The 16,902-nt window shown below is 40.4% G+C and overlaps 1 protein-coding gene across 1 annotated transcript in view; it reads left to right on the top strand.

The window, feature by feature from the left end:
- Positions 1-16,902, top strand: part of LOC122789858 (formin-2-like) — a gene marked incomplete at its 5' end in the record, with an annotated part of 2,118,086 nt that overhangs the window by 1,932,300 nt on the left and 168,884 nt on the right. Inside the window, 1 exon segment of the mRNA XM_044057292.1 lies at positions 12,601-12,652. Within this exon segment, the coding sequence (XP_043913227.1) occupies positions 12,601-12,652 (52 nt within the window).

The following is a 16,902-nucleotide window of genomic DNA, read 5'->3' as shown; positions in this document are numbered from 1 at the left end:
TTGTTTCATCTGTAAGAACTTGCTTTTACAAATGCTCACAAACTAAAGATGTAATTCTGTTTATCAGTATATGTATTTGGAGCTTTTCTCCCCGGGCCTCTACTGAAAATGGACTCAAATCCACTTGGACCAGCCCGGTCAACAAATGTAAAATAAAAATAAAATAAGAATCAGATATTAAAGAGGTGAAAATACCTGTCTAATTATAGGAACAGAAGATTGTGGGAGCAATGGAAAAAAAATTGTTGGTGTAGACCGCAAGGTACAATAAACTGAAAAATGGTTGCTTTTAAGCTCGTCTTCCCACAGGTTAGATAACTAGATAAAACCACAGGCATTTATTAGCTGCAACAAGGCACAGTAGTTTGCCCCTAAAAGCTGATTCCTGGCCAAACAACATTCTGCCTGTAGAGTCAGCTGGACAGTTGTGCTTTAAGGACTGACAAACATCACGTGAAGAGTTTTAGGAAGAAGCCGTGATAAACATAAGGTACCTCCTAAATTATAAAGGTACATTTCATACCTTTTCCTCTTGAAGATGCATTTATTAGCAGCAAACAAAAATGCATTAATTTCTCTCTTTGAAAGGGGCAGCCACAGTACTCACTCAGCTCCCCACATTTTTTCTAATTGCAGGTCAGTATGTACCCTTTGAGCCAACAAAATTAACACTCTACTTAGACTTTTATCATTTGATATATTTAAAATAAGAAATAACAAAATGCAATTGAAATCATGATCTGATGTTGTTAATCTTCATTTATTCCTTACTGATGGGTTATCTTTTCCATCCTCGGAACTGAGCCGGTCTTATACCAAGGTCGCGTCAGCCAAAAACTCTCAAGCCAAGATCCTACCCAGAATGCTCTGCTCTCTTAGCGCAGATCTCGTTTGCCACATTGCTGTACAGCCATGTCAAGCTTTCCCTCTCAGCTAAGTGTTTACCTTTTTGAAGTTTGTCTATTAGTGTTTAGAAAGTTTTCAGTTCTTCACCATCTCTATCCATTTACCCTATCGCAACTTTGAGACTCTCTCCCTGTAGTATTTTCCTTTTTCTTCCCTTTGAGGTAATTCTCCATTACCATCTTTGGTAATTCTTCTTCTCCCTTTTCTTACCCTTCTGGGTAGTTTCTTGACCTTTTTTAGTAGTGTAGTTTCTCCTTGATATCACAATGTTGGATAAGAAAAGTACTGTTGGTTTCAAACAGTGTAAAGAATGCGGCCATAAGTTACTGCTTTCTGATGGCCATGATTTGTGTGTTTATTGACTGAATGCTTCTCACCTTTCAGTGGACCCTCCATGTGGGATTTGTAGTAATTTTTCGACTAGGACACTAAATGAAAGGAAGAATAAACTTATTCTAAAAGGACTCCTTAACACTCCTTTCTGTGAGGCTATCTGTGGGTCGAAGGGCTCACCACCTCCTTCTAAACTTCGTAAGAGACATTCTTCTTCTTCCTCCTTGAGGTCGCTCACTTCATCTCCCTCTGGAAATCACAAGGAGTCGACTCACAAAAAGATAAAAATCTCCGGCCCGGCGCTACCATCTGTGGTCCTTTCGGCCCCAGCCTCGGCACCACCCCAGTTTATTCTCACTCCAGCTATATCTACTTCATCACCACCGGCACCGGATTTCCCAGTGCAGACACGCTTCTGACCGTTTCGGTGCAGCCTTTTTTGACACCGCTGACATCGGTGCAGACCCTCTTGGCACCGTCTTTTCAGGTACAGTCTCCTTCGGCACCATTAGTGCAGACTCTTTCGGCTCCATCCTTGCTGACGCAGTCAACTTTTGGAATACTACCCTCTAGGGTGCAGATGCCTTCAGCACCAACCTGCTCAGTGCAGTGACTTTCGGCATCGTCGTTACCGGTGCAGACACCTTCTTCGACGGCACCGTATTCTTCGGTGCAGACATTTGTCACACTGCCCTTCATGGTGCAGACACCATCGACGACTATGGCACCACCTTTGTCAGTGCAGATACCCTTGGCACCATTCTCTCAGTACAGACACCCTCTGTTCCACACAAACACGCAAGAACTAAGTACTCTCCCTCCTTGGATCCTTTTGTGGGAAGTCAGTACAGCCCCTTTTTAGACAGGCCAGAATCTCCATCAGGTCTCTCTATGAGGTCAGAACAGGATGTGTTGTGGATTGTCGACCAGTTGCTTGTGGCCAGAGGACTCTCTCACCCATCTAAAGCTGCGTTCCCTCTTGCAGGTGACCGTATTTCTCCACAGACTCCTATTTACACTCCTCCTTTGACTTCAAGGGAAGTATCGAAGCCCCTTCCTCTGACAACAGCTTCCCTTCCTTCGACACCAACAGTGGACCTCGCTTTGGAGCCAGAGTCATCCTTGTGGCCTTCGGTGTACTGGGCACTGGCCCCTTCTCAGTCTAGCGGCTGTGCCGTGGGGGTAAGTGTTCTTGGTTTGATGACATTTTTTTCTATGGCACCCTCCAGGAATCCTCCTTCCCTTATGTTCCACAGTCCTTTTGAGACTCCTGGTCTGGGGGTCACCTCGTTGGAGTGGGGTATGACCCCTGTTCTGAGTTTGTCATGCTCTGTTCCAGGCTCCTATCCCTCTTCAGGTTGTCCAGCCTTCCAGGCCATGGAGAGGGCACTTGCTTCTACTGGCAAAACATCAACCAATTTTGTGGTTTGTGGAACTTAGTGGAGATATTTAAATTTGGCTAGGTATTATACGCATTGTTAAATGGATTCTTTTATTTGTTTTAGATGAAGTGATTCGCACTAAGCACTTTTTTTAAGGGCGGTTCACCTAATGTTATTTTATGGCTGATTGGCTTATCAATGAACTAATTAAGTGTTTGTAAAAACATTTTTTCACTATTTATTCTGTTGTAGTTAGAGGTTTCTTTGACTCTGATGAAGCCAATTACTGGCGAAAGCGCTTAGTTGAAGGAACATTTTGTTGTCAATAAAGCTGGTGTGTTCCAGGTCGTTGTTGGGATTATTTCTTTATTTTCCAAGTTTTTTGTTCCTGTTGGGAATCTGTTTTTACTGTGTTTTGAAGTACAGCAATTACTTTGCCCTGATCCCCCCTCGGGATCAGTCACCAAGAGACACTCTAGTCCATGCTTGGCCCTCGGGTCTGCTTTATGCTTACCCTCCTCTACCCCTCATCTCCCAATTTTTGAAGAAAGTACAGAAGTTGAAGAGCAAAGTGTAACCCTCATTGCTCCATATCGGTCTCAACAAGTTTGGTTCCCCTTCCTCTGGCCTCACCTGCTAGATCGTCCACGGATCTTCAATCCAACTCTGACGTTGATCTCCCATCCACAGGGTCTGACCCACCCCAGTCTAACAAACCTGAAGCTGACAGCTTGGTTTTTCCACTTCCAGTGATTGCTAGGCAGGATAACTTCTCCTCCCTGGTGTGCAATATTCTTATTGCATCTCATAAATCCTCCACCAGGCTAACTTATCTCCGCAGATGGAAAAGGTTTACTTTATGAGTAGCAAACAAACAATTGGAATCCCTTGTCAGCCCCAGTTTCAGTGGTATTATATTACTTATCAGATCTCTTTCAGTTTGGGCTATCAGCCTCTACTATTCGTGTTCATTTCTAATTTCCACATTGGCTTCCAGCACTCTTCTCTCATGTCACACAGACTCTGTAAGACTTTCTTGAAGGGCGTTTTTCACCTAAAACCTCCCTTTAGAGAACCAGTGCAACCTTGGGACTTTGCTTTGGTTCTGCAAGTCCTAACAGCACCCCCCTTTGAACCTGCATCTTCATGCGATTTAAAGTACCTCTCTTGGAAAACTTTGTTTCTGGTTGCTATCACATCGGCCAGACGTCTGTCAGAACTTCAAGCCTTATTTTCCATAAGGATAGAGTCTCACTGAGAACTAATTCTTCCTTTTTACAGAAAGTGGTGTCAGAGCGCTCTAGCAACCAGTCTATTGACCTCCCAGTAGTTTTTCCTAATCATTCTAACAAGGGAGAGTATTGCCTGCACTCCCTAGATGTTCACAGGCAAATCCATTTTTATTTGGACAGAACAAAATCTACCCGTAAATCAGACCAACTATTCCTGGCTTTTTCTGGACCAAGACTAAGTTGTCCTGTTTCTAAAGTTACATTAGCATCATGGTTGAGAAATTGCATTACCTTCATCTACAACAAGAACAACATCATCTTGCCTCACAAAGTGAAAGCCCATTCCACATGGTCTATGGCAACTTCAGCAGTTTTCCATGCTGGGGCTTCCCTCAATAACATTTGCTCAGCTGCGACTTGGGCCAACCCCCATACTTTTATCCTTCATTACAAATTGGATTTGGCCTCCAGAGGAAGAGCTTATTTTGCTTCCATGGTGCTCAGGAATGTTCTTCCATGAGGGCCGCCCAGGGATACAGGTAGCTGGGGACTCTGTCTCATCAGTAAGGTATGAATGAAGATTAACAACATGAGATAAAGAAGTTATGTCTTACCATAACATTCCATCTGTGTTGTTGATCTTCATTCGTTCATTACTCTTCACCCTCCGTCCCCCTCTGGAGGTTCCTGGTGGATTTCATATGCTCCTTTTTCCATTCTTGTAGGTCTGTTATGACCAGAGGTAGCCTCTACTTTTGTCTATCAACTTGCAAACTTGATATGAGGTAACAGAGCAGAGCATTGTGGGTAGGATCTTGGGTCGAGAGTTTTTGGCTGACGCGAGCTTGGTATAAGGCTGGCTCGGTTCCGTGGATGGAACTGATAACCCATCAGTAATGAATGAATGAAGATCAACAACACAGATGGAATGTTATTGTAAGACAGAACCTCTTTTTTTGTAGCTTTCCAGGTCCCCAACCTGCTGAGAAACCAGAAGAATGTGAAAAACTTTAGTATCTTTATTGATGTGCTCTTTTCTTGTTCTTTATGGTTGATAACACTTTTTTGCCTGTTTCACAGAGTTCATACTAAAAAATCTTCTAGCTCACAACTCTACCCCATGAGATGGGACTACATGCATTGTCCTTGCCATTAAGACCAGTGGTCAGTGACAGTACCTTGCAGAAGACAGAGACAATGCATCTTATATTCAGCATGTGGAGTATGTCATTCACCATCTGTGGTGTTCCGACTCTGTATACTACTTTCATGTTTGCTTTACATTGTAATTCAGGAAGTGCCTTATGGTTGCTACAGCTTCTTCCTCAAACTCTTATCTTGAATTTTGTTCGCATAGGAGAATGGACCATTGCTTCAATCAGCGAATCAAAAATAATTTCTATAATTATTTTATGCGCTTCCCCTAGTGATATTTGCTCATCAGATTCTCTTTGTTCACTGGGCGAATCTATCATCCAGGCAGCCCTAATGGAAGATTTGGTCATGCAACCTCACCATTCCTATCTGCCTTTAACTCAGTGGCCTTTAGAGTCTTGTTTTAGCTCACCAAACTACCGTCTTCATTTAAGGGCAGATCCTAGCTATCCCCATACTAGAGAGCTACCTGAGAGCTACAGGCCATTGTTGCCTATACAACAGTAGTGGGAGGAATTTTCTCCCATAATCCACTCAACTCTGATTGAGTACACAATACTGGTTGTGTCACATACACAAACATGCATGCTATGCTCTAGCTACCAGGATGGTGCACTTATGGGTTTGCTGTGTCCTACAGTGCTGTTGCGCCAACTCAGTGGCTGTACTAGAGGTCATTGCAGCAATGGTCAGTCATTCCCCTTCCAGAGGTATAAGCAAGCCAGCAGATTCTTACTGCATCCCCCCAAAACTCCTCATGTCCCTTGTATGCTTATCGATTCTACATTACGTGCATCAGGCATGACTTTTCCCAGGTATGTCACTTTTTCTATACTTCTTTTTTTTCATAAAGTCCATAATAAAAATCTGGTGATGGTATTCTAAGCTGTGAGTAGGCTGCAGCCTGCATCTAAGAGCTTATTACTTTGATAGCATTCTGTAGCTGTTTTCTGTTTTTATAGCATGTCTTCATTGTGATCACTTTTAACATATTGTATTTGCATACCTAAGTATATTTCTGAGTTGGCATGCTGTACAGCCATTAAGAAAACAACTGACCTATTATGCTGTACTTATTCACAAGACAGAACTGTAAACAGAGCTATCTTGAACATTCGTTTCAGCCTGCACTGCAGCTGTGCAAGCTAGGATTGTAACTTTCCTTACTTAAACTCCAATTTTTAATGACTGGCATCTCTTCACACAAATTTGTGAATGTGATAACTGACATTTACCAGATTCTAGAGAATATTTTTTTTTTATTCCTGGCAAGCGACTTCCCTAATTACATACACCATGCAAGAAAAAAATTAGGCTTTCATAATTGGTTGTGTTTGTTTTTAATTGGGTTTATTCTAACAAGTACAGCATAGTGCATTTCATGTGAAGTTGTAGCATCTAATGATGTGATCTATATTCCTGTTTTCTTTGAACTCTATTCCAGAAATACTTCATAAGAGATAAAGAAATGCAGATGATTATTACAGTTCCGCTCCAGAACGTATAACATGGTGCCATGTGGGAATGTAAAATATTGCCTCATCTGGCTGTAATAATCAGAGAATTAAAGAAGCTTAATATGGTTTTGTGATTATTTTTTTGCAGTACAAGAGACCCAACCTACTCTGTAGGGGAATATTTATTTCACAAATTATATATTGTTTTACTTGTGTATCACTATTTTCTGTTGATATATTTCATTAATCAAATCCTTGAACATTCAACTAGAATTTTGTTAATAGGATAGACTACGTGTTCCTTGCTTTGTGAAATATCTTAAACATATATAAATGTTACCATAACAAATTGCTGGCAGTTCTTAAAATAAAAATATTTTGATAAAGCTGTTAAAATAAGGCAAAACTTTATACTGTGTGTTACTGTTTAGTAAGTAGAGCACTAGATGCATCACTGCTTTGGTAACTTCCATGGCAGGTCTTTAAAAATCAGATGCTCAAAACAGATTTGTTTGCAAGAGGAGAGATCAGTAATATTTTTGAAAATGCATTTTCTGATCAGTGCAACAGCATGCGGGTGCCAACATACTTCGCTTTAAATTGTTAAGGCTGACATTGTTGGTTGTTGACTTTTTTCTTCTGTGTCCTTCAGTTCATTGCAGCTCTGTTCACAGAATTACTATTATTCCTTCATGCCATAGCTTATACAAGATGACTTCTACAGTTTGCTAATATATTACATTTTGCTGCATTTTTTTGTTTCCCCACAATGTCTGCCACTGTTTTGTTTTCTATATGTAGATCTAGTTATATAGATTAATATGTACACATAGATGTATTAATGTGTATATGTGTAAAACTGAACATGCCTGTTTTATACTTCACACCAAAAGCTGTCACGTATTACAGGACCATGGTTGTAACAATGTACTAGTATAGTTCCTTTAACTGGGATTGAAATCTGGATTATTCCATAAATCAGGATCCATGAAGAGAAGCATTGCATTCATCTGCAAGTACAAACATAAAGGCTTCAAACAGAGGAAGAACCAGGATACGTTGAAGTGTATCTCATCACTTTCAGAATGTACCCCCCCCCCCCCCCAAGTGTAGGCTGTAGCCATCCACAACCTAGACAATGTATTTTTCTGGACAGCATACCTTTTCAGTACTGGGGGAACTCCTAAAATTATATCCTAAGCAAAAAAAAAAAAATATTTATCCATCTTAGCACCCTGAAAAATATTTACAGAATCTATAACCTAATAAAATAAAAGCATGACAAATATACCATGACTTTTTTAGATTAAAATCCTGTAACACCTTGTTGACAAAAATAAGTCATTTCAAAAAGCTGTACATTGTGATATATGTGGTATATGCCTGGCTAAACCTCTGCCTTCCCAGACAATAACATTAACAGGACAAGTGATTGGATTACTACTGATGGATCCAAATTAATTTGTTTCTCCAAGACAGATTGTATTTTCTGAATGCTGCTGCATTTTTGAACAATGTCTGTTATCACTGATGAGAAGTTAGCAGCCCATATAATTTTTCTGACTTAGCCTAAGCATTTCACAAATCTTAGGAAGGAGTCAATACTTAGAGATGCGGCGCTGCATGGATTTTTTTCTGGAGCCATTCTGGTTTGGTATCTTTATCTTGGATATATTTATTTTATTACATTTCTTAAATCCGCGGTAGTGGTGCTGCAGTAGCATTGTCACCTCACAGCAAGACGTTGTCCCGTTCGATTCTCAGCTAGAGCATCTTCTGTGTGGAGGCATGCTTGAATGGGCGTACATTCGTTGAAGGTTGTGCATCAGGGCTGGTAACTCGGCCCGTAAAAATCCACTACCAAACATTAGCGGACCGGAGTTCCGCTGTGGCGACCCCTAACCGGGATAAGCCGAAAGACACAACAGCAACAACATTTATTAATGTATTTAACTTAGACTGAATGTTTGACCCTTCTCACTCACATTCTAAGCCATAGGCAGCAGAAATATTCATAAATAACAATCTCTTCCTGCAGAAATAAAACACATTTTATATGGTCTGGGCACAGTAATGAACAACATAGACTGATTGACTGAGATTTATTCTTTGCCCAGTTTTAAGATGGGGTTAAAGTGATTTGAATGATATGGAATAGGTAATACGTGGACGTGTCACAGACTGGCAACATGTACTAAAACAAAATTATAGTACTAAAAATAATGTTAAACAAGGAGCTGTTGTACAGGGAGATATGGAGCAAAAGTATTAGGATAGGGAATTGTTTACAAGTGGCATTAGGGAGTCTGATGATGATAACTTTACAATCTGTTAGGATTATGTTACTGAAGTAAAGAGAGGGATAACTAATGGATAAGAACATATACTATGGTACAGTAGGTTTTTGTGGCTGGAAGACCAGCATATTAAATCATATGATCCAGTGTGAGGAGTTAAACATATATATATATATATATATATATGCATTATAGGTAACACAAACATTCATTATAATGTTTCATTGTTTTATACATGAAATCATTATATTTTCTTAATGAGTTTACTGTGATGACAGAAGATGCAAAAGTTAATTTTCAGAAGTCATAAAAAAATTATTTAATCATTGTCTCATGAACTTCTGCCAGAAACTGTCACTGCAGTAAAGTAGTTATTTTAATGGTCTTCCATATCTTTAATATTTAGCCAGTGGGGAAACAGTGACATCAGTGGTATTTGTGGCTGAAAATGGACCTGGGGCCTTTGTCTTTGATGATGACAGTTCTTTTCGACATGCTATCAGCACACATTTGAATATCTCTGAATACTACATTAACACATCATTAAAGAAAGGCCACAAAAACACACTTTGTAAGACAAACCATTTCCCCCAGCAATTTCCCATTATCTGCTTTCTTAGTAACTTACCCTACCTGTGCCATAGTACCCATAGTGACCATCCAGTCCCCCCTGTTTACTGCTACACTCATACCGCAAACTATTACATACTATATCACACCATCTTGGCAATGAAGGCTTTTTTTTTTTTTTTACACTATGAATGGCTTAACCTCTCTCCTGGTGGTAATGTGAATGTGTCACTGCAAGGACCACCTGTGGCTTTTTCTTCATTCTGAAAAGGGCTACCATCAGCACCTTGGGCACTCCTGCCCAAGTCCTCCCTGTGCCAGATACTCACATCTTGACATCCACCCACACTCCAGTAGCGGCTGGGTCAGCAGATCAGTGGCATGAATTGTCCACTACTCCTTGACCATCCTCACTGCCTATTCTGTCAAATTCTCAAACTGATAACCGAACTGTGGTAGCTTGGATCATATTCAGGGCTTTATCCTTTTTTGCCACCAGTGCATGCTTAGCTGACACAGAATTTTTCCTTCTATAGTCTACCATCTTGTCACTGTATTCCTTTCTTGTCCTTTCATTCAGCTTTCCACATTTTTTCCCATTCCTACCATTGCTGTAACATCCATTTTTGTATTTGTTAGAATCATTTTATTGTATAACTTACCTGCTTATTCTGTCTCTGCAGTAAAACTCGCAAATTTTGTTTGAAGTCACTTCAGCATTAATACTTGCAGCCATGTAAATCTCCGTTTTCTTTCACCGAATGAAATTGGGAATGCTGTCTTCATCAGATGTATTCTGCAAAAGAACAAAGCTGAATTTCCACATCTTTTCCTCAGAAAATCTCTCTCCCCACAGTGCATTCACACATATTGCCATATGATTTATAAAAATTGTAAAATCTATATTTCTGAGCATATACCTCTTGTAGATCTACATACACTCAATGCATGGACTGTTTGTCAAACTATTAAGTAATATCTTTAGACTTGTAAGAAGCAGTAATGCCCAACAGGGTTCATGGGGAAATACCATACTGCTCAGGGGTGATGTGAAGCTGTGTACTGCAGGCATCCAGTGACAATTTTCTCAATGATGTGTCAACTTGGAAGATTAGTAAATTAAAATATGTAGCTACTAAATCACCTATGTCTGGCCATAAATATTATTTATTATTTATTAACATTTATTGACCAGGAAAGTCCACTGGGTCAGAAACCCATTTCCACTGGAGTCCCGGGGAGAAGAGCTCCAAATTACAGAATCAGTATTATTCAACAAGATATTGCAAACCATAATAAAAACAATGTACACAATTTTTTTTAATACAATCTGGTTAGATATTGGTAGTACACATACAATGTTTTAATGGCATTCATTGTAAGGAGGGAAAGACAGTGAATACATTCATTCATTTAATTTACTTCCGCCCGTGTGAGGATTTGGATTTTATGTAAGTAAATGATTGTAAAAAAAGCCACAATTGAGATACCTTAAACTGATACAGAAAAGTCAATGAAGTTCAGAGGATTTATAAATTATTACTTGAAAATCAAAGAGAGTCATAGCAGTCGGGAATGTCTAAGAGTTTGCTTATGGTGGTCTATAGTTCTGGGCACAAGGACAGATTTGATTGTTAAGAAAGTGACTTTTTAGAGTGAATTTGAAAGTTTTTAAGGAATCAGTTTGGATAATAGAAGGGGGTAGGGTAAGTCATATTTAGATGCAAGTAATGCTGTGTTTACCAGTGGTTGACATAGTTTGATCATGAAGTATAGCTTCTTAGGTGTTTACTAGGCTAACGACCACAAGGTTCTTTTTAAGGCTAGCCATGCATTCTAAATCTCTGACAAGTTCTGATACCCTTGATAAGTGTAAATATGGGTCTGGAAGATGAACCATTTGCAGGCTACCTGTTTGCATCAGAGACATAGGTGCCAAACCAGGGATGAATTTCTGGTTTCTCATCCAATTGATCAAGTTGCCCTTGAATTGGAATAGGGAGGAACTCTGCTTTACATGTTCCATAGATGGGGTAGTCTCTGTGATACATACCTATCTCTCCAGCAGGTCCTATTTATATCACAGGCAAGGTTTAAGTCTTCAGAATGGGTAATTCTGGTATTGTTTGTTTCATGGATATGCAGGAGGTCCATCAGAGTGGAGTCTGGCAATGCCCTGTATGCCAGGCATAGATCTGCCCTCAAAAGCCTGTAGGAGACAGAATACAGGGAAAGCGCATTGAGGTGGTCTGCACAGGACATATTAATTACACCCTGTATTGTTTTAGTGAGGAACCTCTGTAGACGTTCCAGTTGTTGGATATGCCTGGTTAAGTACATACCAAAGGGGTTATTGTACTCGATGATAGGTCTGATGAATGCTGAATACAGTGGAACAATGATTCCTTGGACTTGTCATACCTTTGTTTATAAGTTGCGCAACATAGAATGATTTCCTTACCTCTGTAGACACATGATCAAAGGCTAGATTACTATCTATGTGCGTCCCTAAGTCCCTGACTACTGGGTCAACTCTAAGGGGTATGTTGTCATTATGATAGTTACCAGGGATGGATGACTTCCCAAAGGATACTATTATGCATTTCGTGGCATTTAGTTTTTGTCCATGACTCTGACACCAGCTGTTTGTCTGTGTCAGCCCCTCCTGGAGAACATTTGTGTCAGTGTGAGATTCGATGTAGTTTTTGATAATTTGTTTGAAGTTATTTTGAAGTATCTTTTCTTAAAGGACCACACAGCCCAAGTGACAAAATAGAGCTGTCCATAAGTAAACAAATTACCCACACTCGTAATTACTTATTGCATTCATCTTCCTCAGTGATGGTCACTGTCATATTAGATTACAACATTCAAGCCTATAGACCTTATGTGCTCTTCTCTCTTTGTGAGTTTTCATTAGTTGTGCTCATTTCCTTGCAAGGCCTACACTAATTTTGTGCCAGTGTTCCTTGGAACTTTGGTCAGCGTGTCTCTACTGGAAGTTTGAGTTCTCATAATGCGTGTCTCAGCACTTTGTGAATTAAACTGTGATTCAACTCAACAAACATTGAATTCTGAAACTTGTTATTGCAATAATAATTTAATGTTATTGGTCTGGCGATCCTTTTTTTCTTTAATGCTAAAGCTGTAATGAAGCAAGGTGTTGCACTGAAATGAAAGTAAAAGCACATCAGTAAGTAATGCATGCAGATGATGTACAAAAGGAATGAGATGAACATTATTAAAGAGTTATCTTTTTCTTATGCAGCTAAAGTTGATCTGGAAGATGAAGAAAAACTACTGACAGAAACACATGCAAGGTAAGTTGAAATAATTATATATTATTGGAAGCAGCTACATGTAAAGGACCATAAGCCCCTATTTCATATCGTATTAGTCACTAAGCATATATGTAAAAGATCGGGTCCCCTTCTAATGGTCGACATTTCAAAATGTCGACATTCATATGGCCGAGACCATATGATCGACATTTGAAATGTCGACCATGGGGAACCGACATCACGCTACAGTGTGAAATGGAAAGATTTCTACTTCCGCACTGTAGTGCGATCTCGGAGTTGGTATATTAAAGTTATGGGGGGTGTGGGGGCAGACCCCCCTGCTAGCAACATTAAGGTAAGTCTGTGTATGTGTTTTGTGTTTTACTTGAATGGTCGAGATTTCAAATGTTGATCCTATGGTCTTGGCCATATGAAAGTCGACATTTTGAAATTTCGGCCATATCAAATAGACCCGTAAAAAATCAGTTGTGAATATTGTGATTTTTTGAAAACTGCAGATTTTCTGAAAAAGGTCATAAGGCTATGTCAGATGTAAATTAAAATGTTTTGTGAAATAAGTGTAGGGCACTGTATTAAAAGGACAGTGCCTAGATACCCAGTAGATGGGTGTGAGAATATCGAAATCGCCAGTATTGATACATTCTGTGCATACTCTGGAGACTACCCTGGAGTATTTTTTGCAGGGGGGGGGGGGGCTGCAAATTATATGTACTACCTCCAAGATCTCACAATTCCTGTGGAAAACAAATATTCTCCTACCTGGGAATTGTTGATCTCGCACACCTGTCAACCACCTGTGTACGTCAACCAAATGATGTTGATCTACTCTGTGTTGGGGCACTGTCCATTCGATCCAAGTGCCCTACACCCCTTGAAATAGACCTTTTAGCAGCTAACATCCTCTAATTTGCTAGGAAAAAAACATGTTTTCATCAGTTCTCCAAGCAGCAACATAATCCAGTCCATGATTATGAAGGAGCCAGACACTGTCTCGGAAGTCATTAGGTACAAGGCTAAGAAATTAATCCAGAATGTGGCAATAGCCTGTTGTGCAACAAATACACTCACACATGTTCACTATTACACAACTTGCATACTTATGGGAATTTGGAAGAATTTCAGTTCACTTACAGCACTTTTTGTGGAAACAAATTGATGTTGAAGAAAATGGGAGCAACTGCTGAAAGCCCAATTAAACACGGGGAGTAACATGATGTACTCGCATGTTGACAACTTGGTAGTGTCACCGGGAACCCAGAAAGATCAAACACTGGGAGACCATCCTTTGTGAATTTACAGTTTATTTTTGTCTTCAACTCCAGTTTTGCATTTTCCCTTAAAAGCTGTCACATGTGAAGGAGTATGTTGCGATGTGACATATTGTATTTTCGGAGCATGCCTAACTCCTGAGCTTAAAATTTTTATTGCTCACATATCTCATGGAAACGTTTCTCAGTTCAGTGCCTAAAGTAACAAGTTCTTCAGTGCATTCTTGTAGTCACCAAATAAGCTAAGCAGGTGCTTTCCACAGTTGCCAAGCTTTGTGATCCCATTTGGTTCCCGCTGCTACTTTCCTGAAGTGTAACCAACACCTCCAAGTAGAGGTAGGCTCTCAGAAGACCAAGAATTGAACATCGTCTCTACTGCCTCAGAGAAGAAAATCACCACTATGAGTGTTACTTCAACCCAGTCACTCACAGAAGTCGGGGAGAAAAACTGGCGAGCTTCACTATCAGCACAATTGAAAGTACCAGATGAGGAAGTTTGTAGGAGAGCAGTGGCTTAGGTCTTTACTGAAGCAATGGAAAAAAGACAAAAAATGGATGTCAGGGATCATTCAAACTTTCCAGTAGGTGGTTTTGTGTGTGAAATGGCCCTGTGTTATCCACATGTTATGATCAAACCCTCAGTTAGTAATAGCTTGATAACTGCATACCTCTTCTATTGTGGATAATGCAAGGCCAAGAGCAAATATACCCCCAGGCACCCACCATGGGAGTGCACCTTGAAATTAATGTACCATCCTTCCCCCATTCTGTTAGCCAGAGCACATGTGTGACTGATCTGATCTTGATGATCAGGCTGTTATGTCACCTGACCATATCTTAGTGGCTGCAGTTTGGTCTCTTCTTCTCAGGTCTTTCCCTGATGTTCACGGCTTATTGACCAAGGTTAATTAGGGGCTACTGAGCCTTCCAGTTCCAGGACTTCTAGTTCAGAACCAAATTTGTTTAAAGTCTGTTGAGACCTATCTGCTTTGGTGTGACAGTATACCCTTTGGGGGCATGGTGTGATGTAGGCCTCTCAGGTTCTCACTCCACCTTTGCCATGTGAGCTTCATGTGCAGACTCCCTGTCACCTGGCAACATACACCTCTGACAGCCATGTGTGAGATTACTCCAGCTGGAGTAGGCTAGACTAGGGAATATTATCCCACTTTGCTCCCTACAAGGAGTGTGAAGGATCTGAGGTCGTTGCCTCAGAGAGAGCTACTGACAAGAATGCAAAGCATTCCATACTGTTCATAGCTTCATTTAATGACCTTTCATAATGAGAAACCTCTGGGTTCATGAATTTGTCTTTGTATTGCCCTTTGACCTCATTCCTTTTTGTTAGAAATGCCTGAACAATTATTGGAAGAAGGAGTGGAAGGGACCATAAGTTATTTCCCCCCACCCCCCAAGTGGAGCCTATTGCCAACAATGCCATATATGCAGCCTGAAAGCACCAGAAGTCTGATTCTGCACTGTGCAAAAAAAAAAGTGGATAATCTGTATGAAATCTCAACTAAGAAAAGCAAGACCCTGACATGGCATTATTGTGCAGACTTGTATTTCATTTCCTACTCTTGGCCTAGCACGGGGAGCATTAGCCATTTTACCAGCAGTGGGTGACTGTAAAAATGTTCTGATTTTCCACATTATGACTCTCAGCTCTTAACCACTTCTCTCATTTGTCAAAATTAATAGTCTTCCTTTAGTGGATCGGGCACTGGAAATTCTGTCCTCCTTCCCTGTGTCTGGGTTTAAGGAGGAAGTTAATTTGGGCAGTAGGCTGCCATGTAGTTTATTTCCTGCCTGTGCTGATGGTCTGGGTAGGGCAGCAAACTCTGGCATGCCCTTGTACATAGTTACCTAGTTGTGGATATCCTCCCCGAAGAAGGTGGTCATACAGTCCATCCTGGGCTCCCCTTTCATAGAAGATTTTTTTTTCAGTTAGCCAACTTGTATAGAACTTGAAGATGACCTCTTGAAGAAGAAGAAAGCCATTTTCATTATTTTTAACCTCTGTAAACCATTTGATCCTTCCAGTGCTGCTACTGTTTCTAAGCCTAGCCAACACCTGAAAATAGAATAAGCCTCCTAACAGACTGAGGTTGGTACTGTGGTGTCACATGGTCTTGTCTAATCTAGTAGTTTTGACTAAGTTTTGCAAAAGGTTGACTGTACTAGACCAACAATGTCAGTAATGGCTGTCATCTAGAACTGACATTGGGTTGCAGCATTAAGGCATTCTTGATATGGGCACAGCTGATGGTGAATTAGACCTTTAGGGCTCCCACCCCTCAAAACGAGGCACTAAGTGATCTACTGATCTCTACAAAATACTTGTGATTGGTTTAAATTCTGTTCCTCAAACAACGCATAGAGGTTGTCCTTACTTCATAGTGAGTCTGAGGATTTTACTCTAAGTATTGCTGGATTTCATGAAGTTGGACATGTTGTGTGTCATCTTGGTCCTGGGTGGTTTCTGTAAGTACATTTAATATGCCAAATTCCTGATGGCAACTTTATGTTTTGATCCATTTTAGACCTCAGTGGTTTCAGCAAGTACACTCAGTATATTAAGTTCCAGACATAAACTGTTGGTTGATGTCACTGGACATGATGGACAGCTTCTGGCTCATCAGTATTTGGACTGTGCACAAGAGGGTCCTTTGTGTCACAATGGCTGGGCACCACACCTCGTTCATTATACACTTACTGCTATTTAACTTGACTGTGCCCACAGAGTGTTCTTCATTGTTTAAGCAGTTGTAACTGAAACATTACAGGCAAAGGGAGCATCAGCTGTTTACTACTTTGATGACTGCCTTCTGGTGGGCCTGTTAGGGGACCTATGGTGGCATTTCTGATTTTATCACATGTAAGTAGAAGTGTGTTTTTTCATTCTTTCATATCTACTGCTGCATCATGTTTTGGTCAGCCACTTTGTGCACTCTATGGGCTCCTGTGTGATTCTGATTTAAGCTTTCTGTGATTTCATCC

This window comes from Protopterus annectens, chromosome 15.part0 (genome assembly GCF_019279795.1).
Source record: "Protopterus annectens isolate FY-2018-M chromosome 15.part0, PAN1.0, whole genome shotgun sequence".
Taxonomy (NCBI): Eukaryota; Metazoa; Chordata; order Ceratodontiformes; family Protopteridae; genus Protopterus; species Protopterus annectens.
The sequence above is the reverse complement of the archived record's forward strand: the minus strand, read 5'-3'. Positions and strand labels throughout refer to the sequence as shown.